This window comes from Sylvia atricapilla, chromosome 11 (assembly GCF_009819655.1).
Source record: "Sylvia atricapilla isolate bSylAtr1 chromosome 11, bSylAtr1.pri, whole genome shotgun sequence".
NCBI classification, from domain to species: Eukaryota; Metazoa; Chordata; class Aves; order Passeriformes; family Sylviidae; genus Sylvia; species Sylvia atricapilla.
This window is the reverse complement of record NC_089150.1, coordinates 1,762,281-1,786,446: the sequence shown is the minus strand read 5'-3', so window position 1 is coordinate 1,786,446 and position 24,166 is coordinate 1,762,281. Positions and strand designations below refer to the sequence as shown.

The 24,166-nt window shown below is 47.4% G+C and overlaps 1 protein-coding gene across 1 annotated transcript; it reads left to right on the top strand.

The window, feature by feature from the left end:
• The first annotated feature begins 5,687 nt into the window (after positions 1 to 5,687).
• On the top strand, positions 5,688 to 23,819 carry LRRN1 (leucine rich repeat neuronal 1). The gene is made up of 2 exons (XM_066327151.1): positions 5,688 to 5,737; positions 19,949 to 23,819. Exon 2 carries the CDS (start codon positions 20,179 to 20,181, stop codon positions 22,327 to 22,329), a length of 2,151 nt encoding a protein of 716 aa, XP_066183248.1. The 5' UTR covers positions 5,688 to 5,737; positions 19,949 to 20,178; the 3' UTR covers positions 22,330 to 23,819.
• The last annotated feature ends 347 nt before the right edge of the window (positions 23,820 to 24,166 follow it).

Below are 24,166 nucleotides of genomic sequence, written 5' to 3'. Positions count from 1 at the left end.
TCAGGGCCCTCCTCTGGCCTCGGTGCCAGCTAAAGGTCATGACTGAAGTGTGCTGTTTAGCAATTCCAAATAATTGTATCCGGGCTCCAAACACGCCACGCTTTGTCACAGCTGCCACAGGAGGTCAAACTGAATTTAAATTCTGTTTATCTTTGTATTAATAGAGCTGCAGTTCGGGCTGTGCCGCGTGAAATACACTTCTCAGAGCAGGGGCTGTGCTTCCTCCCGGGGAGAGAGACCAGGGGACTGTGACTTGTCCAGACTCCATCCACAGCAGGTGGGAGAGGGAAATCCAAAACCTCTGGGCCCTCATTTCACAGAGCAGGAGCAGTTTCACAGCTCAGCCAGTGTCCGTGTGTGTGACAGCCCCAAGAACTCAATCAACACCTCCTGAATCCAAACTCCAGGTCCCTTCTGTGTCCATCCCAGCCCAGGGCTCCTGTGAGCTCCAGGAACTGTCACCCATACACACAGGGGACAAACTTGCAATTAAAATGATTTCTGTTAAAACAGATTTATCGCTTTACCTGCTACAAAATAGTCCTGCCCAGCCCCCAACACACACACACACAAAATATATTCATTAATACATATAAGTCTCCAAATTCCTGCTGTATCCACTGACCGTGAGCACAAGATTTTGGTTGCACATCGCTGATCTCTTGAGTGAAATGGATTTACAGCAGCCTCTGGTCCTTCCACACTCGTGGGAAGGACAAAGCAGCAGCTTTACCTGCTTCACCTCCACGCTGCTCTTTCCTGAGCACAAACCTTTGACCTTCACGCTGCTCGTCCCTGAGCACAGACCTTTGTCTCAGAGGCAGATGGAAGGCAGTAAAGGATGGGGTCGGTGTGTTTGTGTTTTTAAACGTGTCACTATGCAGCAAACACACTGTCAAGATATTAGAGATGTAAATTTACGTGCTGCAGAGGAATTTCATTTATTTCACACCAAATCAGGAAACAATCCTCAAACCACAGCCATTGAGATGCGAATTCCAATGTTAATGCACAGAAATTCTGAGCTAAAAAGGTCTTAATTTGCCCAAGGAACACCCAGTGGGGGATTTCTCTTTACAGTGCAGATCTGTAGAGCTACAGATATCAGCTCAATTCCTCATCAGCTCCAGGAATTCCCAAGTTCATTTCCCACTAAGAAAGTTTCCATAAACCAGCCACAGGAAAAAAAAAAAAAAAAAAAAAGTACTTAAAAAGAAATATTAAATTCTTTGACATGGTCAAAATAAAATGGAGAGCTCAGGGTGAGCAAAGGGGACCAGGAGCTGGGTTTTGAGCTGGCCATATGGGAAGCAGCAGCTGAGCAGCTTCCCTCTGCTGCCCAGGGAAGCTCCTTCAATTCCTGGTCATAAGGAATTGTAAATCCAGCTCTTAAAGCCGAGTTAAGCCTCCACCTGTGAGAGGTGCCCTGTGTGTGCAGCACCTCTGCTCCAGGATGGCTGGGAACACACAGGGCATCACTTCTGCTGTCAGCAGAGGCAGAAAGATGTTCCCATGGCTGTTCATCCATTAGCACCTGCCGGGGCTGGAGTGGACAGGAGTTTGATGCTCCGTGTGTTAGCTCATTGACTCTTGCAATAAACACAAATGATGTGCTCACTGTGAAACTCCTCACTTGTCTTTAAGGAGCTTTGGCTTTCTAAGAAGCTTTGGGGGGTTTCTTGCAGAGTGATGAAATGAGATTAGAGTCCCTCCTAATGAAACATTCACAGGACAGATCATTTGGGGAAAGATACATCAGCCACGAGGAGGAGCTTCCCAATTAATAATGCATAAGAGAAGTGAGATGGAACAGCGTGTGAAACGTCTGACCTGCTTTAGAAACACTGCTGGGTGTCATTTTTAGCTCCTTCTTACAGAATTCCCTAAATAAAACCATCCAGATGTTCCCACCTGCCTCCCATATTGTCACTACCACCAAGGGTGGACCACAACAGCCTTTGCTGCTGGAGAGCTGCTGCAATTCCCCTGGAACACACGTGGAATTCCAGGGAGAGGGATCCAGGACAAGACAAAATCTGCAATCCCCAGGCTCTGGAGCAGCCCCATGGTGCTGCCCACGCCCAGATGTTTGTGCAGCCCATGCAGACGTGAGCTCTGCTGCACCTGCAATGGCAAAACAGCAGTTGTGCATGCGATTATTGCACCCGCATGCATAATGGGGAAGGCATTATGCAAATGGCCAGTCACTGATTTGGGCTGTGGTGGTGCCTTTTTAAATCAACCCAGCACATTCAGGCAGTTCTGAAAAAATCAGTGTCCACATCCAAAACGTGAGCGAGGAGAAACCTCTCTGGCTTCACCTGGCTGACAAAAAGTGTCCGGCACACCAAGGAACTGCTGGCACAACACACAGACTGCAATACCTCTGTTTAACTCACCCAGCAGCCTTCTGCAAGGCCTACATCTCCTCCAAAAATTCTGACTGCTCCAAACTGAGTCCACAGCCTTATTCCAATCTCCCAACCATCAGGACCTGCTGCTGTCTGGACAGAGCAAGATTTTTACCTCTCCGGCGGCAAATCTCTTTTATTTCCAATGGTTGCCCCTTGTACCTGTTATCCCCACTCGTTAGCACCTCCCAGTTTGTATTTCTGGACAGAATGGCACACCAGGATCCCGTGGCACAGTTCAGGGAAATGGATTATGCACACACTCAGGATGCTAAGCAGCTTAATGGCAGGATGTCTGCTGCAGAGAGAAAAGGCAGGGATGTGCGTGACAGGTCACCCAAGGCTCAATTGTTTCAATATTGAAGTTATTTAGACCTTGTTAAAGGTTTTAAGGCCTTCTGTCCAAAATGCCAGGACTCTGTCCCAGAGCTGCAAACAGGTCCAGGGCAGGAACAGGACTGAGCACGGGAACAGCAGCAAAAGTCACACTCCCTTCGCTGCACTTCTGGGACAGAGATGGACCACGAAAGCAGCTGAATGGAGAGACAACGCAGGAACGAGGGGATGAAGCCACAGGGCACAGGAGGAGAGGAGAACAAAGAGGCAATCAAAAAGCCCAAACAGTGGGAAATCTCCTGTTTTCCTGGAACCTTCTCTTTAAAGCTGCTTGAGCTGGAATGTTTTGGAGGAGTACTCAGTTCTACCTGACAGGAAAATATTGGCTGAGCTTGTTCCTCAACTCGTGCAGTCTGTGAAAGATGACACGGAGAGGAAAATCCACCACCCTTCAGCCTGGGTGTAAACCTTCCCTAAGAGCAGCAGCTCCTCCTGAGACCTCCCAGCCTGAGGGAGGAACCTTGGCTAAACCATCAACTCACAGGGCTCCTTCCTGCACTCAAGCACTCATCTGTGGGAATGAAAGATGTTTTAACTTCCATCTCAACATTATTCTCATTCCCGGTGTTTTGATGTTGTGAAAACTGCCTAGAAATGAAGACACCAGCTTAAGGCTGTAAAATTTTACTGCTCGTTGTATTTCTCCTCCTTTTTTTTTTTGTTTGCAGGGAGGTTTTAGGTCCATCAGGTTTCTGCCTTTCAAGGATAGATCTACTCTGCTAAGAAAGTGAAAATAAATTCCCTGCCCTGAAACAAAGACCTGAAGCTGCTCAAAACACTGGGTTTTCCAGGATGCATCTGCTGTTGCATTATTTCCTCATCAGGAGTAAGTGATAGATGGGAAAGGAACATCCAGATGGATGAGAACAGCCCCTGTGAAAGGAAAAGTGTCATTTTGGACAACATTGATGAGCTCCTTCTGAAAATTCAATTTCCTTATGTATGAAAAACTTCACTTTTACTGTTACCCAAGTGACCTTCTGGGCTCTCAGAACAAAATTCATCGCCTCAGGAGGAAATCTGAAGCATTGACTGCAAACTGTATTTGCTACATATTTAACTTACTGTTAACTCATATTCAAAAGCATCAAACCAATCTTTAAAATAATTTCCTGAGAAGGCAGCACTTTGGGACGTGCCTGCAGGAGGTGCTGAGCTCTGCCTGTCATGGCCATCAGGGCCTTTTCACCCAGTGCTCAGCAAACTCTGCCCACAGGATTGTAATATTTTGTGCAGAGCAGGAAAATGAAGAATATCCCACGTGCTTTTGGGGTGTCTGTCAATAAAAGCATAGAATTTCCATGACCTTAATAAAGGGCACAGGGATGAGGCAGCACAGCCCCATCCTGCCACAGGTTTCCTTGCTGTTGGTTGAGTGAATGATCAAATATCAGGAAATAAAGGTTTTATGGCATGAAGAAAAGCTGACTTTTATATCACTGCCACAGCTTCAGCCACAAATTCCTTGTCTGGCACAGACTAAAACTGTGCCTAAGACCCGACGTGAGGATTCAGCCAGTTCCTCAACGCTGGGAACTCGGCCAGAGAAGTGGGGAAGAGCAAGGTCGGGAGGAGAGAATGTGGGGGTTAACCCTGAAGCTGAATGATGGAAGGAGCTTTTAACCCTGGATGGAAAGGATGGGAGGAAGGAACATTCACTCTGGATCCAAAGAATGGAAGGAAGGAAGGAAGGGAGGAGGGAAGGAAGGAAGAGAGGAAGGAATATTCTCCCTGGATCCAAAGGAAAGAAGGGAGGAGGGCTGTTCTGCTGGATGGATCCAAAGGAAGGCTGGATGGATGGACAGAAGGAAGGGAGGGATGTTAACCCTGGATCGAAAGGAAAGAAGGAAGGGAGGAGGGATGTTAACCCTGGATCCAAAGAAGGAAGGATGGAAGGAAGGAAAGGAGGGCTGTTCTCCCGGATCCAAAGGAAGGACGGACGGATATATGGATGAAGGGAGGGATGTTCTCCCGGATCCAAAGGAAGGACGGATGGATATATGGATGAAGGGAGGGATGCTCTCCCGGATCCAAAGGAAGAAAGGACGGATGGATATATGGATGAAGGGAGGGCTGTTCTCCCGGATCCAAAGGAAGGACGGACGGATAAATAGATGAAGGGAGGGATGCTCTCCCGGATCCAAAGGAAGGAAGGATGGATGGAATGAAGGGAGGGCTGTTCTCCCGGATCCAAAGGAAGGAAGGACGGACGGATATATGGATGAAGGGAGGGATGCTCTCCCGGATCCAAAGGAAGGACGGATTTATGGATGAAGGGAGGGCTGTTCTCCCGGATCCAAAGGAAGAAAGGACGGACGGACATATGGATGAAGGGAGGGATGCTCTCCCGGATCCAAAGGAAGGACGGACGGATATATGGATGAAGGGAGGGCTGTTCTCCCGGATCCAAAGGAAGGATGGATATATGAATGAAGGGAGGGCTGTTCTCCTGGATCCAAAGGAAGGAAGGACGGACGGATATATGGATGAAGGGAGGGATGCTCTCCCGGATCCAAAGGAAGGACGGAGGGATATATGGATGAAGGGAGGGATGCTCTCCCGGACCCGAGCGGCGCTGGCCGGGCTCACCCCGCGGCCGGGGGCGGGGCGCTCAGGGGGCGGGGCAGTGGGCGGGGCTAACCGTGACCCCGCCCCCGTGGCGGTGCCGCGCGGGCCGCAGCCAATGGGAGCGCGGCCCGTCAGCTGACCCGCGGCGCCTTCCCAGGTGCGCGCCGGCGGCGGCTCAGAGCGGGCGGCACCGGCACCGCTGGCGCTGCGCTGGGGGCGGGCGGCGGGCACGGAGGGACCGCTCCATCCCTCCGGCTATCCATCCATCCCTTCGTCCATCCATCCCTCCCCGCATCCCGGCGCCGTGGCACCGCGGCGGATGTGCAGCCCCGGGGGAGAACGGCGGCAGCGCCCGGCCGGCGGTGAGTGCGTCCGCCGGGCTCGGGGGAGGGAGCGGCGGCTGCGGGAGCGCCGCGGGTGTCGGGGCTCCGCTCCGGGGATGTGCGCCGCGGCCCGGCCACAGAGCAAAGTTTGCGGCGGCGGACGCGGCCCCGGTGTCCCCCGGGGGAGTCCCCGAGGGCTGCGGGGTTTCGGTGGCTCCGCGCCGGGACCGCCCCGGGGCTGCGGCCGCCTCGCTCCTCCGGGGCTGCGGGGATCGGCTGCAGCATCGCTCTCCTCCTCCTCGTCCTCCTGCGTGCCGGTGCCCCGCTCTCCCCGGGCCGGTTTGCGGTCCATCGGGGGTCCGGAGGGCAGCGGCCGGTCCCGGCGGTGCGGTGCGGCAGCGCTGCCCGCGTCCCCCCATTTGCATGCGAATGGGAGCGGATCCCGGCAGATGTCCTGCCTCATCCATTCACCCGGAGGAATGCGAGGAGACAAGGAGCCTTCAGTGTGACAATGGCCCTTCAGAAAGCGGCATAAAGGCGCAGTGTGAGCGGGGCCGCGGCTTTTGTGCGCGGGGCGCTGCGGGACCGGCCGCGGCAGGGCGCAGGGCGGCGCAGGGATGCTCCCGGGTCCCCTCCGCGGCCGGCTCCGCACCTGCCCTTGGCGGGGCTCCCCCGGAGCTGTGCCGCCCCAAGGGTGCGGGGAGAAGCGCGGGGCAGCGGCAGCATTCCCGGGGCTGGGAGTCCCCGGCTCCGGGGGACAAAGGGACCGGCCCCGCTGTCGCCCCTTTGTCGCCGCTGTCAAAGGGCCCTTTGAGCGCGGGGCCGGTCCCTGCCAGAGCAGCGACGGCAGCGAGGCGCATTGTGCCGCCGGCTCAGCCCTGCCGGGGCCGCACGACAGATGTTCGCCTGCGATTTTCGCTCTCCCCCCCAAGTTAATTCTCTCTCTCCCCCTCCCAAGTTATTCTCTCTCTCCCCCTCCCAAGTTATTCTCTCTCTCCCCCTCCCAAGTTATTCTCTCTCTCCCCCTCCCAAGTTATTCTCTCTCTCCCCCTCCCAAGTTATTCTCTCTCTCCCCCTCCCAAGTTATTCTCTCTCTCCCCCTCCCAAGTTATTCTCTCTCTCTCTCCCCCTCCCAAGTTATTCTCTCTCTCTCTCCCCCTCCCAAGTTATTCTCTCTCTCCCTCCCCAGTTAATTCTCTCTCCCCCTCCCAAGTTATTCTCTCTCTCTCCCCCTCCCAAGTTATTCTCTCTCTCTCCCTCCCCAGTTAATTCTCTCTCCCCCTCCCCAGTTAATTCTCTCTCCCCCTCCCAAGTTAATTCTCTCTCCCCCTCCCAAGTTAATTCTCTCTCCCCCTCCCAAGTTAATTCTCTCTCCCCCTCCCAAGTTAATTCTCTCTCCCCCTCCCAAGTTATTCTCTCGATGGAAGGGAAAAGAACAGAATTAAATTAAACTCCAAGCAGACAGTGATGTTGTCCGAAGGTGAGAGATCACACACAGGGTGCTTTGTGTTCTCGCCCTGGAGCTGGGCGAGAGCTCCCAAGTAATGATCCCTTCAATAAAAACTAGTTTGGAAACCTTTAAGACTTAAAGGATCCCAATAAAAGGAACCCGCTATTTGTGAAGAAGATCATAAACCTGTCGTAGGTCAGATGTACCCGCAGGGACATCACAGAGCTTTGAATGACCGAAGGCACACCCAACAGCAGTTGCTGCCCAAAGGATCTGACCAAACTGTGTCCCAAAGTCTTACGAGTCGGAGTTTAAATTAATTTAAAAGACAGACACACTGAGAGGGACAAAGCAGTGCACGGAGCATCCCAGATGGGAGTAGTGAAGAGAGCCAGGATGGTTCTGCCTGGTCAGGCTCTTCCCCTGGGCCAGCCCCTGGTGTCCCTGTCCCTCTGCTCTGCAGCCTCTGCTCCGGGACAAGAGCTCCAGTTTAACTTTGATCTCAGCAGTTCAAAGTTACCTGCACAACATTTTATGTAGCTCATATAAAATTACCTCTCTCAGTAGGCATTTTGGACTTTAATAGACCCGTTACTGTGATGACCATAAAGCCTTTTCCATTTACCCAGAACAGACATGATAACACTGCTACTACTACTGATGGTTGAAGGAAATGGGATTTTGCATTAAGCTGGACAATTACAGAAGGATAACTTTTCCTGTGAACTGTGAAGGATCTTTTTTTACTGCCATAAGTAACGCTGAGCCCATCCAAATTCAGGCTGAAAAAAGAAACTTCTGTTCACTCTGACCTCACAGGGAACAGAGCCCTGGCACAGGGTGCCCAGAGCAGCTGGGGCTGCCCCTGGATCCCTGGGATGTCCAAGGCCAGGCTGGACACTGGGGCTTGGGGACAGTGGCAGGTGTCCCTGCCATGGCACTGGATGGGATTTCAGATCCCTCCCAACCCAAACCAGTCTGTGATTCCATTATTCTCTGAGCGTGTTTGGTTCCAGCTCGTGGAGCAAATGGGATAATTACAACAAGCAGTGGTTAAAGCTTTCATCATCATCCTCCTCCTCCTCCCTAATTCCCCTGGTGCCCGTGCTGGGAGCCCAGCTCGTTGCTGTGGGCAGAGGAGGGGATGGATGCTGCAGCCTTTGTCTCATCTCACTCCCATCCAGTAACGTGGCACTGCAGAAAAACAGAGGGAAAAACTTTTCCTCATCCTCTCTGTGCTGGATTCCTGCTGCAGCCTGCCTGTGCTGCTGCTGCCAAGGAGGGCGGCAGATCCCCGCTCGCTCCACGGCTTCTGCTTTTTTCTTTTTGCTTTTTTTTTTTTGCCTTTTTTTTTTTTTTTTTTTTTTGTAGGGACACTTAAAACACCTTGGATGAATCATAACAGCGGTCAAGTCCTGCTGCTGCTGCAGCCTGCACGGCTTAATGGTCACTGGAAATGGGGTTTGTTGGCATCGTTGGGTCTGCAGATTTCTTCTTGTTGTTGTTAGGGGCGATAGAGGCTCATCGGCGTTTGAACAAGATTTTTAAACCTTTTTTTTTTTTTTTTAGTTTCTCCTATGGATTTTTTTTTGAATCTCTTCTTTCTGTTAATGATGTCGATGAGTATAAAAACAGGGGCTTTGTTCACCAAGCTCTGAGTCCCATTATTTCTGTCTCTTTTGGAGCTGCTCCTCCCCCAGGTGAGGGACTTGCCTGGTCCCAGGTCTGGCTTTGTGTCAGGCTCAGACCAGGATCAGCCACCAAGAAAAAGCAAAAAACAAACCCAAACAAACAAAACCCAAAGAAAAGAGTTAAGTGATGTTTATAGAACAGCTCTGGTTGAACAGTATTTATTTTAGTGTCTTTTTCAACCAGCAAAGTAGCAAGATGCTGCAAATATTTACGGAGGAGCCAAAATTCTCCCAAAATAAAAACCCTTCTGTCTTTCCTGTGCACTTTGTCACCACGGAGGTGCCTGGGCTTTGAAGCCCTGATTAATATAGATGAGTTGTAATTTTCTGACCAAGCCATCCTAGTTCACATATATTATTCCCTTGGCAGACATGTGGTCCCCACAGCTGTCCCCTCATTTGTGTATGAAATGGAAACACTGGTGGCATTTGTAGGTTACCATAGCTACACGAACAATACACGTGTGAGGCTTCATCCTGCCAAGCTCCAGATTTTTTTTTTTTTTTCCTGGCAGACATTTTGTAGACACAGAACTGAAGAAAATCTATGTAAAGTTTTTTTGGTTTTTTTTTTTTTTTTTGGAAGCACATAAATCCATCCCTCCTCCTCCTCCTCCTCCTCTCTGTTTGTATAAGGCTCATGGACAGGGAGCCTGAGCTCCAGCCTCCCCAGGGCTGATCCCTGCATCCCCTTCCAGCTGGAACTGCCAGCCTGGAGACCCTGGATGCTCCCAGGAATTGAGAATCCCCAGAGCAGTTAAGTCATTTAACAAGGTCAGGCCTTAAACACATCTTTCCCAAAAATAATCTGTGAGTTCTACACAAAAGGGGGCTTTGGAGCTGGGATGGTTTGTCTGGGTTAGGAGCCTGGGGGGCTCCTGGGAGAGTGGAGAGGTGGGGAAGCAGCCAGAGCCCCATGCCAGAACAGAAATCCAAGGAAACCCACTACAAATATTCCCATGCTCTGGTTTGTCTCTGCCATTAACACGTGGGAAGATGAACAAGAGTCAAGAAAAATCACTGAGCTGGCTTAGGAACTTGGGTTTTGTTGGCTTGTACTTAATTATTAAATAATGGAGTTTCTCTAAGATTTGGAGGGCCTAAGGGGACTCACAGAGACCACTTGGATAAGAAACACTCACTGCAGATGTGCTTGAGATACTCAAAGCCTTTGCCAGTCTGGTTCTTTCCCTGCAGCTGAGTAATTAAACCCTTCATTAAATGGACTGCATAAGGTGGGAGCTGAACACGCCTCCGTGGAGGGCTGAGAGCTCCCCAGGTGAAAGTTCTTCTGAACCCCACTCTCTTATTCTTGTTCTTTGCTGCTTCAAACCCTGCTGCTTTATTCAAATTTTGTTTTGCTCTTTAGATGTCGTCTTTTGCTTTTTTCTACGTGTGGCACAGAAGAAAAAAAATGCTGGATTGGCCTATTTTGGATTGGCCTAATTCTCCCCTGGTGAAGGCAGGACAAGTCTGTGGTATCAGGGAGACGAGAATTAGTCTCTGCTCTTAACTTCTGCTGCAAAATATTTTTACAACTTGGCCTTCTATTTCATAAGACCTTAATTTCGTGTTACAAGGCAGCGTTTCCTTGATGTTCCATCAGGCTGAATCATTAAAGGCACAGGACCTGGTTTTTACCTGGAGCACAGTTTCTAAAGATGGAGTATTTGCAGTGCAGTATTGCCTTTTTCTTCCCTTTTTAACTAACAGAACAACCAGGCAAAGCAAGTTGAATTAACTGAAATATTTACCAGGGTGCTGTCGTGAGAATGCACTGAAGTTATAAAAGTGCCACGAAGAAGCAGCTCTTTCCCTCATTTTATTGGGTACAGCAGCCTTACTACAGAATTTTCTTTGCCCTTGAGTCCTCAGTGGTCACACAGGGAAGTCTTTTCCCTGAATAATTCCCAGCTCAAAGCAGTTCAACACAGAGGCAAACCTTACTTGGGGGGCTTTTAATTAGGAATTTCAGAGGTTGTCAGCCAGCATCTCACTTCCAGGTGTTTAATTTAACTAACTCTGGCCATTCCAGCAATTTGGGCATGTGTCAGCTTGGATTAGAGCAGGAGAACCGGGGGCTTTTTGGAAGCCAAGCCCCCCTGGAGGTGCCTGGCAGGGTTTGCCTGGCTGGGGGAGCCAGCACTGGGGTGGCTGCAGTGGCAGTCCCACCCTGCTGCTGCTCCTGTGCTGGGCCTGGGAGGGAGCAGAACCCCAGGGAGATGTTGGGGTGGGGTCTCCCCACACTCCAGAGGCACCCACAGCTCATTCCCACTGCTGGGAGCCGTCCCAGTACAGCCCAGTTCCCACCAGAGGGGAGTCCCAAAGCACTCCTGGGTGAGCAGGGACACATCCCAGCCCTGGGATCAGCTGGGAGTCACCCCAAAGGTGACACACACACATTTCTGTGCCACACACCTGACAGGGGGAGACCAAACCCAGATCCCTCCATGGCCAACAAACACTTCTCCAAGCTGGAGAGAGGAGCTCCACCTGTGGCACTGCCAGAGCTCCAGCCCTGCCACTGGAGAATTTCACCTGAGGTCACTGCTGCTGATTTGATCCTGCTTTAAAGAGAACACTCGTGGGCTGGAGAAACCTCGTGGGCATTTAAATTCATGGGAGATGGTCCCTGGGTTCCTCCTCCACACTGGAATCTGACAGATTATATCCTAAGGAATTCCTACAAAACACCTAAAACTTATTCAGAGAGAACCCCTGAGCTTGTCCAAAGTTTGGCAGAATAACGTTCTGCCTTGTTTTAATAAAATATCAATCAAAGCTTGGATTATCTCTTCGTAATTTGAAAATGTTTATCTTTTATGTAATGAATCCTTCATTTTCTGTTATTTCATGCATCGTATCATTTATTTGATTAAGCAAGTCCAAAACTCCCTAATAAATTCATACCTTGCTAATGTGCTGCATACAATTACTGCGATGCAGATGAGCTGCTGATTGGCCTTGTTAAATTTTTAAATTACAAATGATCCATCATTCTAACAGAAATAGAGTAAATATTGATGCTACCAGAGGGCCACCAGTGACTTTTAAATGCACTTAAAGATAACTTCTCTTTGCCATAAGTGAGCGAGCCGTTGCAAAAATGAAGTTTTGTAATTGCTGCTGGAAAACCTGTCTTTAAAATGGGCTCATTGTAGTAAAAGGCACCAAGTTAAAACCAGGTCAGTGTTTTTTCTAAGTTCATTGACAAATCTGTTTTCCTTTCTCTCTCTGCCCCCTTTAAGTGCAACAAGTCTGCTTTATATAAATTAAGTGTTATCATGCCCAAATGAATCGCTGTAATAGGTGAAGATTTTATCTAGAAAGCATCAGTAACTTAAAATTTTGAGAGGAAAAAAAAACACTTTCCTTTCTGCAATAGGCAGAAATTTTAGTGCCTCTGTGTTTTGCAAGCACTGACGGAAGAAAGAGTCCATGGAAAACCCAAAATGTGGCCATGACCAGCCTGAGGAGAGCCTGTCCTTAAACACACAAAACATTCCACAGGATGTCATTTCTCTCTTTCTTAACCTCATAAACGACTCAAAGCAAGACTCTTTTCTGCAGGGAACAAAGCATCAGGGTGCAGGTGACACCTGAGATGAAGAGAAGAGGTTAAATCCAGGCTGTGAAGGTTTCCACCACTCCCAGTCTGACTGAGCCTTCCTGCCCTGATCCCATGGCAATGCTGCCCGAATTTTAGGATCAAATTGTGGTGGGGAACAACTATTTCACGTAGCAGAAACGCAGAAAAACTCATGGGGAGGGGAAGGGTCATGGGATACAGCAGCAGAACCGGAGAGAAAAGAGCCTTTCCCTCAGGTCAGGGTAAAGCTTTGGTTCAGAGCAGTTCCAAACCCAAATCTGTGGCCACTTAATGGAATTAGTTCTCTCCCTGCCCGGCTTGGTTGAGTTCCAGATCTTTGTCTTGGTGCTAACAGCTTTTCTATTAGATCTCAGCACCTCCCATGCTAAATCCATTTATTTTGGTAGTGGTATGCTCACAGTCTTTCCTATCAGATCTCCCCACACCAGCCAACTCAATGCATGGCTCTATTAACATTTAAATGCATAGAGCTCAGAAACAGAGAATTGGATTTTGTAAGCATAAAACTCAGGGAAAAAAAAAATCAATAAAAGTCTGTTTTTATTCTAAGGGCTGAAGTCTGTGTCAGCACATTACATGTACAAACTATGTAGATATAGATCTAGGCTAATAGTAAAATACAGTTTCATACTTAATCACTAATAATTGAAAAGCTACCACACATTACAGCCACAGGAAACAGAACTATCAAAACAGAGTGTAACAAGAACCAGAAAAAGAACTTTTTTTTTTTCCCTTGATTGAAGCTAAGCAATTGAAGCTCCATGCAGATATAATTTTTAATAACAAGCCTTCTGCATTCCCTACAGCCAGCACCATTGTGTTGATTTATAAATACCTCCAGAGCTCCTGACTCATTGTGGTTGGGATTTATCAGGCACAGGGTTTTTTGGCATCCTCTGTGGTAGTAACAACCACGTACACACCGGGGTCTTTCCCAACTGTGGGGGATCCTGAGTGACTCACGGAACTGGAGTTTGATCTAGAACTGTGTAGGAAGCAAAATAATCACACTGCCAGGAGCCAGTCAGCAAAAAAAGGGAGGAAAAGGATTTTCTGTTACTGCAGGAGAAATCCTCTGGAGTTCTGGCATCTCTGGTTTCTCCTGGTTAAAAATATTCCTTGTGTGCTCCTTCTTTTGCTATTAGGAACACTTTGCTTCCACTGGCCAAGCTCCTTGGCTCTCAGAGTGGTCAAAAAAAACAAAAGGGAATTCTACTCCAAAATCCAACCCAAATCTCTTCATGCCCTTTTTGTCCTCTTCCATTTCTCTTTTATTTTTTTTTTTTTTTTTAGCTTTTTGTTTGAATTGTGCTGATTTTGACAGATAACAAGAAGCAGAGATTTTCTGAGCTGCTCTACATGAAATCCTCAGGAGGGAGGTGCCCCTGGGGGTTCCAAGGTGCTCAGATCCTTCCTCGTGGTTCCAGGATCCCAAATATGCCAGGACTCAATCCATTTCTACTCTTGAAGTATGGCAAGAAACCAAAGCAGAATTTCTCTAGCTTTGATCCTCTCTCATTCATCAACCAGCAGATACATGACAGGCAAGAAATAGCTGAAAGAAGTCTTCCCAAATGAGTTATGCTCTGGAAATTTTAGATACTGTACTAAAACCAAGGAGGTTTCCCTCCTCCTTTGCATTTAAAATAGAGGGCTGGGGATGGGTTGGGGCAGGAGGGAAGGAAAGCACATACCAGAGGTTTGCTCTCCATCACCTGCAGGGCAGGCAGAAGGAAAGAGCTCCAAGGAAGGTCTCAGGGAACTGGATCTTCACCCAGCAGTGGAATGGGGTGACTCTCAGAAATGCTGATCTAATCTGTGCTCACAGATGAGATTCTTCTCCATCAAATGGAATCAAAGCTTTGCCTTCACATTGAGCGCCAGTAGCAGGACAAGAGAACAGCCCACAGTGCCCCGAGATGAAACTCATTCATGAAGAGAAACGTAGTAAAAAAAGCTGATAATAATTTGTGTTCCTAACAAAAGAATATTCCTGCTGCACAAACACATCTCACCCGGCAGGTTTCAAGGCTGTGAAGTGGTTTGAGAGGTTTTTTTTTTTCCCCTCTCCTAAAGCAAACAGCCTCTATAATTTGACAACCCACTCTTTGGCAAGCCCGTATTATTCCTGATGTTTCTAATATGACTGGTTAATGGTGATCTGTGAGAGATTTTCCAGCAGTTGCCAGAAACTGGGTTGCAATTCTGTGGTGGATTTGATGGGCCCTGCAGGGGATCCAGCCCCTTGCACTCCAGAGCAGTCTGTGAATGAAAACCATTTTTCCCTCTCTTGCAAATTTACTTCAATATTTTAATGAAAAAATACTGTATCAGATGCGAGCCTTAAGAATAAGCCCGAAGAAATTACAAATTTCCAGGCTGCAATGTGCTGTTTCTGCAGCGCAGACGTTATGAATAGGAGGCTCTTTGCAGTTCTTTGGTGGAGATAAGAGTAGTATTTTTCAAAAGAGCACAGATAAAGCATGCTAAGGTTGTCTCGAGATACAGCAAATTGCCTTCTCACCAGAGCTTTCCCCAAAATTAAACAGAGACTTTATTTTGATGAAATGTATGTACAGATGAGAAGAAAAAGTAAGCATGATTTGCAGGGGGGAAAAAAAAAAACCAAACCTCAAATATTATCAATCCCTGAGGATGTGTTTGGAGGCTTTATACCATTATTACATGTCCTACAGGCCCTGCTTTCTGTGTTTCCCTTTAATACCCAGCTCCCACGTTCAGATTTTTTTTCAAGCTCTTTCAACTGTCATCATTTTCAGCTTGATTTTTTTTCTGTATTTTCCACAATTCAAGACCTGTAAATAGCTTATTTCCTGATGACACCGGAGACTTTAAAAACCTCCCTATAAAAGGCTTATTATCCAGCACGATTCCTCAATATTTCTCTAAATACACAGGATTGCACTTGTAAATTTAATTCCTGGGAAAGGAGCCCGTTCTGCGGGTTGGCTGGAAAAGTCCTGGTTATTAAACTCCAAGTCCTCTTTTCTCTAGGATGTCCAAGGTCACTGATGCTTTTGACTGGAGCAAGCCTGACTTCAAACCTGGTTTTAGCCTGGGTTTAGTGTTGAGCTCAGTGCTGTGATTTAGGGGGTGGCTCCTGTTTGGTTCCTCTCCCTCCTAAAGCCTGGCCAGAGGTGCTGGCTCACCTGAGCCTGGCACAAATCCCTGTTTTAGCCATGAAAAATGGGGGATGCAGAGGTGCAAAGGCCTTGCTGAAGGTCAGAGCAGGGCAGGACAGGTTTTAGCTCCAGCACAGACCCCTCAAACCCTTTCCCTAAACCTGCCCAGCTGCCTTAACCAGCAGGGCAGTGATCCCTGAGCTCCAGAGGGGCTTCCAGCACCCACAGATCTTTCCCAGCCCAGCTCCAGTGTTCCCCTGTCCCAAACAAGCTCTTCCACAGTCACAGGATGGTTTGGGCTGGAAGGGACCACACTGAGTGCTCCAGCAGCGCCATCCCAGGGCACAGGTCTGGAATTTCCCCAGGGAGCAGACTCCAGCCCCTCTCTGCACAGTCTGTTCAGGGCTGGGCACTGCACAGGGAAAGTTCTGCCTCTTGCTCAGCTGGAACTTTCTGGGCATCAATTCCTGCCCCTTCCTCTTGTCCCACTGCAGAGGGACGTGGCAGAGCCTGGATCTGTGCTGATCCCAGCCTGAATTCCGCATTCCAGTTCTCCCAGTTGGGCACCAAGCCTGCTCCAGGTCCCTGGGCAGTGCCCCACCTGCATTCACCCCTCTGCTGAGCCAGGAGAGCTTTTCCTGAGGGATGGCAAAGGCTTTCCCACAGCGTGGTGGTGCTGGGGATGCACCAGTCATCATTAGGACAGACAATTTTCCAACACGCAGCTCAGGTACTGAGGCTCAGCCTGGGATGATGTTTCTGCAGAGAGAGGGGAGGAAAGATCAGCGTGTGTTTCTGCCTCACAGCAACTGCAGAATAAATTGCTTGTCTTAGCCTGAGGTAATTCCTTCGTGTGTCTGATCCCTCCAACTTTTACCTGGGCACACTCAGCGCAGGTGGCTGCCGACCAAAATCTGGGCTGATGCTGCTGCAACAGAAAAGAAATTCTGCCAGAACGAGCCAGGGAGCTGTGCAGAGGGAGGATTTGCTGTGGCAGCATCACTGTTCCAAAAGGCACCCAGATATCCACGTGCAAACAAGATTGTTGCTCCTTTCAGCGAATTTTAATAGTGACCATTAATACAGTTGTCAGGGGAGTGACAACACTTTGTTTTCCTATTACCAAGCAAAAATGGTTTTAATATCTCTTCTTTTTAGTTGGCAGGTTAACTGTGAACGCTTTTAATGAACAGCTTATTTCATGCTTGTCCCTTCATATTCTCCTCTTCCTGCACTGGAGGTTTAAATGTACTTTTCCTTCCTGTCACCCAACCAACCAAACTCACTCAGAGCCACCAGTGAGGCCGTGGCTGCCAGGGCACACTTCTTCCCAAGGAAAACTGAAATGAAGGATCTTCTACTCCATAACCAAACACCCACCCTCATTATTTTACCCAAACTAACTCTCAGTACTGACCATTTTTCAGAATTTAGGTGGAAAGGGAAGAGGTAGACCTCTCCATGGCATATCCAGGATGGGACACAGGAATGACTCTCCTGTTTCTGCCCTCAGGGAACAGGAACAAACCCAGGCAGCTGCTGTGGATTTGCTGGTGACAGAAATGTGGCTTCTCCCTGCACTGGATACTGAGCAGTGCCATGGAAAATGCATTTAATTAGCTTGGAGTAAAATAATTCCCTCCATATCTCTCACATAAAATTAGCCATTATTTCTGCTGATATCAAGTTACCAGCTGTTACAACTGCTGTTGTGGGTTGGAACAGCAGAAAATACGAATCCAACAAACGAGGGGGAAGGCAGGGAATGCTAAAAGCCTCCCTTCACACCCTCAGTGTCTGTGACACCCAACACTGCAGAGGTGTCTGGGATCAGTCCTGGAGGATCCTGGGGCAAAGGGGTGGCTTTTGGTGGCTGCTCTGCTGCCTCTAGCTCTGATCAGGGCTGTGGATGGGGTTTGACACACCACAAGTGGCTAAAACCAAAGCCCATGACTCGGGTTGTCCCTGGGCTGCCACTCACCAGCACTGATAGGGCTGGGGCACATGGGGCTGCTCAGAATTCACCCTGATGGCCCTGGAATTTCATTTCCAGCTTCACCCGAGCTGTCCTGAGCCAGGAGAGACTGAGGAGAGCAATGGGTGGGTTGTTTCTAAAGAACATTCGCAGTTAAAAGAAAATTAAATCCGTTTGCAGTAGAAAATAGCTACGGAAGAGAACGAGCCACTAGGAACTTGTAAAATCATATATTTACAGTGATCATAAACCCAGAACTCTGGTCAATAAACCCACAAATGCCTTCTTAGCAAGGATGAACAATAACTGTAACATGCAACTAAGAGGATATAAATATTCAACAAAGATGGAATTTGATTTTTTTTCGTTGCAACATCTCGACATGCTCCTACATATTTTAAAAGAACCTTTGAAGTCTTTTTTTTCAGGCAGTTTGGTTTTTAAAGCATTACATGATTCATACAGCTACACCAGAGCTAAGGCAGTAGTAAAACATCATTAGGGCCCTCGTAAGGCTCCAAGTCCCTTCTCTTCATGCACTGAGAAGTCACAGGAGAAATTCCAGAGGCAGGAATGTTGGGAGCAATGCTGTCCCTGTGAGAGGGGACAGCCCACAGCAGCTCAGAGCTCCTCCTGTACCTGTCTGGGATTGTGATGGGGGGAAGCACTGCCTGCATTATTCACTGCACCACGCTGCCGTGTGAAAATCTGCAATTAAATCAATTAAACCTCGGATGCCATCAATTTCCCTAGAATTGGCTGGTTTGGGTCTGCTACAAATGTGTTGCCGTGGAGGGAAGCATCCATCAAGAGTCAGCACAGCTCAGGCTGTGCCAGCCTCCTCATCACTCCGTGCTAACATATTCCCCACTATTGCACTGCCAGGAGGATTTATTTTTTGATACAGTCTTAGGCAATTCTTCCATCAGTTGGAAGTTATTTGGGAAGGAATGTTGGTCCTACAGTTGGTTTTTCCCCCTCCAGCAGAGTCTGCTCAGCTCTCATTCAAGTCTCAGCTCCCAGAGAGAAAATCCAACTCAACAGGGTCAAATGTGTCCTGAGTCCCATTCCTCTTCCCCTTCCTCCAAAGCACAACCACAGAATAACAATATAAAAATAAATAATAAAAATGCTGTTGGGTGTGTTCTGCCTACAGCACTCACTACACAGTCATCTAAAATAAAACATGGTAATTTCATTATTTAATATGATCAGATTTAGAAATAAGTGTTGTACAAATGGGATTCCTGGCACCACTATCCAGAGGAGTACTTTAAATCTATTTTAGAAGCTGTGTTTAGTTTTATATATTTTATATAGTACCATCTTTTGTGGGCTGTGACTTGGTTGAAGCTTCGCTGCGTTCTGATTGAAAAATATGTCATTTCATCTTTTCAGATATCACAGAATGGTTTGGGTTGGGAGGGACCTTAAAGCCCATCCAGTTCCACCTCCTGTCACCTTCCACTATCCCAGGTTGCTCCAAGCCCCATCCAACCTGGCCTTGGACACTTGTAAGGGATTGGGAATCCATCCAGCACAACCTGATTATTTTAGTTACATAAAAACCCCAACCTTTTGTTCGAGAAGTCTCAGCTGCACTCACCAGAGTGATTTTCTGATGAAGGGAAGAGGAGAAAGATTTCACTGCGAGATTTTCCTGGAATATGTGTTCAAAGCCTCACGATACCCCAGATGTTCTGAGGTGCCTGGACACGGCTGGGTTAATTTAAATGCACTCTTGCATGAACAACTTCAGGCTAAGCAGATACAAACGTGGGGCTTCCACAGCGATTTGGGATTGTGGTGAGCAGTTCATACGCTCACAATGCAGTACAAACAGCTGAAATAAGGGCACTACATTCATTTAATCAAATTTACTGTTATTGTTTGGTGCTGAGCTGGATTAAATCTTAAGCCGTTATCTGGAACTGATTTGATTAACGCGGATAAATTTTGGCAAAGTTCATTTAGCTTCACTAACTCCTAAACCAGCAGCTTCCTGAGCCTTAAAATTCCACTCTGAAATCTGAGCCTTAGGGACAGGGATGTTACACTCGTCTGAGACCCCACTGTGCTCACCCTCCACCCTCAGCATTCCCAAGCCATTCACACAACTCCTGCTGGGGAAAACTGAAAGGTATCCATCCCAAAGTTTTGTTTTTAGATAATTCACTCGGAGATTTCTCATGTAAGCCCCAAGAAGGAGAGAGTTCCAAACCCCACATCATTTAGCTACACCAGATCGGGACTTTTGTTAGAGATTACTGTTAAAATGATGACTGTTTTCAGGTATTTTCTTTCAGAGGTTGAAGAAATTAAATAATAGCTGAACTATATATGAGCTGAGCCTAACATATACCCTAATCTGCTTTCAGGACCATCTTCAGGCACTGATTTGCAGAAGATTCTAAAACACTGAGGAGCAGCTGAGAGTCTTCGGAGCATAACATCACTAAACTCAGAAAATCATCTTTCACCTTTCTGGATGTCCGAACCTTTCACCTTAAATATCAAGCTTTACATTTTCAGCCTGATAGGGGATCACCCTCTTCCTCCGTGGGGATTTTAGGGGCCGGGGAGCTGAACCCCGCCCTCGCTGGCCAGCATGGCAAAGGTTAGAGTTGTTTTAACTGTGTGCCACTTGGTGCTAGAATTGTTAATGAATTCATTAACTGAGTCTTCCATACAGAGCAACGAATGTCCACAGCTTTGTGTCTGTGAAATCAGGCCCTGGTTTACACCACAGTCAACGTACAGGGAAGCCACCACAGTTGACTGCAACGACCTCCGGTTAACAAAAATCCCCAGCAACCTCTCCAGTGACACCCAGGTCCTTCTGTTACAAAGCAACAACATTGCAAAGACCACGGAGGAGCTCCAACAGCTCTTTAACTTGACAGAATTGGATTTTTCACAAAATAACTTCACAAGTATCAGAGATGTGGGGCTCTCCAATCTCACTCAGCTTACGACGCTGCACCTGGAGGAGAACCAGATCACGGAGATGACTGACTACTGCCTGCAAGACCTCTGCAATCTGCAGGAGCTCTACATAAATCACAACCAGATCAGCAGCATTTCTGCAAACGCCTTCTCTGGCCTGAAGAACCTTCTGAGATTACACCTCAACTCCAACAAATTAAAGGTTATTGACAGCCGTTGGTTTGATTCTACTCCCAACTTAGAGATTCTCATGATTGGAGAAAACCCGGTGATTGGAATACTTGACATGAATTTCAAACCACTCTCAAACTTAAGGAGCCTAGTTCTGGCAGGTATGTACCTCACAGACATTCCTGGCAATGCCTTGGTAGGCTTGGACAGTCTCGAAAGCCTTTCATTTTATGACAACAAATTGGTAAAAGTTCCTCAGCTTGCACTTGAGAAAGTTCCCAATTTAAAATTCCTGGATCTCAACAAAAACCCGATCCATAAAATCCAAGAGGGGGATTTTAAAAACATGCTGAGATTGAAGGAGCTTGGGATCAACAACATGGGGGAGCTGGTGTCCGTCGATAGGTACGCGCTGGACAACCTGCCGGAGCTCACCAAGCTGGAAGCCACCAACAACCCAAAGCTGTCTTACATCCATCGCCTGGCCTTCCGCAACGTCCCTGCCCTGGAGAGCCTGATGCTCAACAACAACGCCCTGAACGCAGTCTACCAAAAGACAGTGGAGTCCCTCCCCAACCTGCGTGAGATCAGCATCCACAGCAACCCGCTCAGGTGCGACTGCGTCATCCACTGGATCAACTCCAACAAAACCAACATCCGCTTCATGGAGCCGCTCTCCATGTTCTGTGCCATGCCTCCGGAGTACCGGGGACAGCAGGTGAAGGAAGTGCTGATACAGGACTCCAACGAGCAATGTCTTCCAATGATCTCTCACGAGACCTTTCCCAATCACCTGAACCTGGACGTCGGCATGACGGTGTTCTTGGATTGCCGGGCCATGGCGGAACCGGAGCCGGAAATCTACTGGGTCACTCCTCTGGGCAATAAGGTCACCGTGGAAAGCCTCTCTGACAAATACAAGCTGAGCGGTGAGGGCACCTTGGAAATCTCCAACATCCAGGTCGAGGACTCCGGGAGATACACCTGCGTCGCTCAGAACATAGAAGGGGCTGACACGAGGGTGGCCACCATCCGGGTGAACGGGACCCTCCTGGATGGCACCCAGGTGCTGAAGATCTACGTCAAACAAGCCGAATCCCACTCCATCCTGGTTTCTTGGAAAGTCAATTCCAACGTCATGACGTCCAACCTCAAATGGTCATCGGCCACCATGAAGATTGACAACCCCCACATCACCTACACCGCCAGGGTCCCTGTGGACGTCCACGAATACAACCTCACGCATTTACAGCCCTCTACGGATTACGAAGTGTGTCTGACAGTGTCCAACATCCACCAGCAAACACAGAGGTCCTGTGTCAACGTCACGACCAAGAACGCGGCGTTTGCGCTGGATATCTCTGACCAGGAGACCAGCACGGCCCTGGCAGCGGTGATGGGATCCATGTTTGCTGTCATCAGCCTCGCCTCCGTCTCCGTTTACATTGCAAAAAGGTTTAAGAGGAAAAACTACCACCACTCCTTGAAAAAATATATGCAAAAGACCTCTTCGATCCCCCTGAACGAGCTCTACCCTCCTCTTATTAATCTCTGGGAAGGCGACAGTGAAAAAGACAAGGACGGCTCTGCAGAGACCAAGCCGACCCAAGTCGACACATCCAGAAGCTATTACATGTGGTAACTCAGAGGATATTTTGCTTCTGGTAGTAAGGAGCACAAAGACTTTTTTGCTTTATTCTGCAAAAACGACGAGTTGAAGACTTTTGTATTTTTGACTTTGCTAGCCCGTGGCAGAGCGGTGAGGACAGGTGGATATTTCAGGATTTTTTAGTATAGCGTATCGCAATGGGTTGACACAAATGGCAGCTTCACCTAGCTTCCACTTCTCTGTTTATTTTATCTTTTTGGGTTTTTTTCCTTTTTTTTTCTTTTCTCTTTTTTTATTTTTTTTTTAATTTTTTTTTGTGCTAAACTTAACACTGTCCTAACTCCAGTGCTGAATAAAAAGAAGGAGAGGCTGGGTGAGCCCGGGTTTCTGACCCTGTTCTCCCAGAGCCATCACGGGGCAGGGTGACACCGAGCTAACCCTCAGTTTTGGACCTGCAGTGAACCAGGTTTGTCACCCTGGTCTGAGGACTCGACCCTGAATGATGTTAGCTGACTGTACTGTAATGTTGTATCAACTGATTTGAATGTTTTTGACTTTCAACAATGAGTTTTCCTTTTTTTTTTTTTTTTAATTATTATTATTATTATTATTTTTGTAGTAGTTGAAGGCTTAGGTAAAGCTAACAGGCAATAGGAGTATGTACATCCAATTTTTTAATGTAACAGACTAAATGTTAATTGTTCTCTTATTCTTTTTATTCTATTTAGTAGACACTTTTGAAGAATTACTAGAGTTTTGTTGTGTTTAAATCACCAACACACGGTGTTTAATGAAGGCAGAGCTATAATAAATTTAGTTTTGTTCTGATTTTTTTTATTTTAGAAGTCACAATAATGTATTGGGTTTAGATGTCACTAGTTTGACTGGTGATCATGTTTTGACATAAAATATATCCAAAATGTTATATAAAAATATCGTGGGGTTTTTTTCTTGATGAAATGGAGTTCCAGGTTCAGGGGTTTTTTTATGCATTTATGTTAATAGCAGTGTTTTCTCTGCACTAGAGGCAAAATATGGAAAATAATTTATTGAGAAAAATGTCTCAGCATGGCTTTTGGACTGAGAGTCACATGCAGAATCCAAACTGTTTGGCATAAGGTTCACAGCAAGAATAATCCACAGAGTGTGTAACAGGACATTTTCCTTTTTGTATGCTTTTCTGTTTATATTCTGAGCTAAGACAGAAATGAAGCTGACATTTAGCTGTCATAACCATCAGTTAGGACAAAAAAACCTCAGTGCTACCAAACTGAAATAAACCAGTTGAATCTTGGGATATACTTGAAAAAAAAAAAATTATTTGGATTAATGTTCCTCCAAAAGCAGAAATTAAGATTAAAACTACCAAGGCAGTTACGCTTGGTCCAATACTGAACTGTATTTTTTACAGGCTTCAAATTAATCCGTATTCTGAGTATTTTCCTGAATTACTGTGGCAAAAGAGAGCAGCAGTGTTCTGTGTGCACTGGGTACAATATAAAGGCATCATTTACAGTTGAACCTATGGAAGCGTTGTCCGTTGTCTTTTCTGGATCCCTGGAAGTTCTGCACGAGCAGGGTGGGCTCTGGTGAACACATCACACCCCTCAGCAGCAAGCACAGCATTTTCTACACTCGATGGCCACTTTCAATGTGCCATTTGTTACACGCCAAATAAGTTTTTGGTAAGTAAAAATTTATCGTAAATTCAAATAAGGGATGTGCGTAGGGCTGCGTGAAGTTTTTTTAACTCATTGGCTGCTCAGATATATCCAAGACCCCTCAAAACTTACAGATAAGCTTCAAACTTCTTTTTTCTTGTCTAGAAGTGAAAAGTTATCAGCATTGTGTCACTAATCAGCTGCCTTGG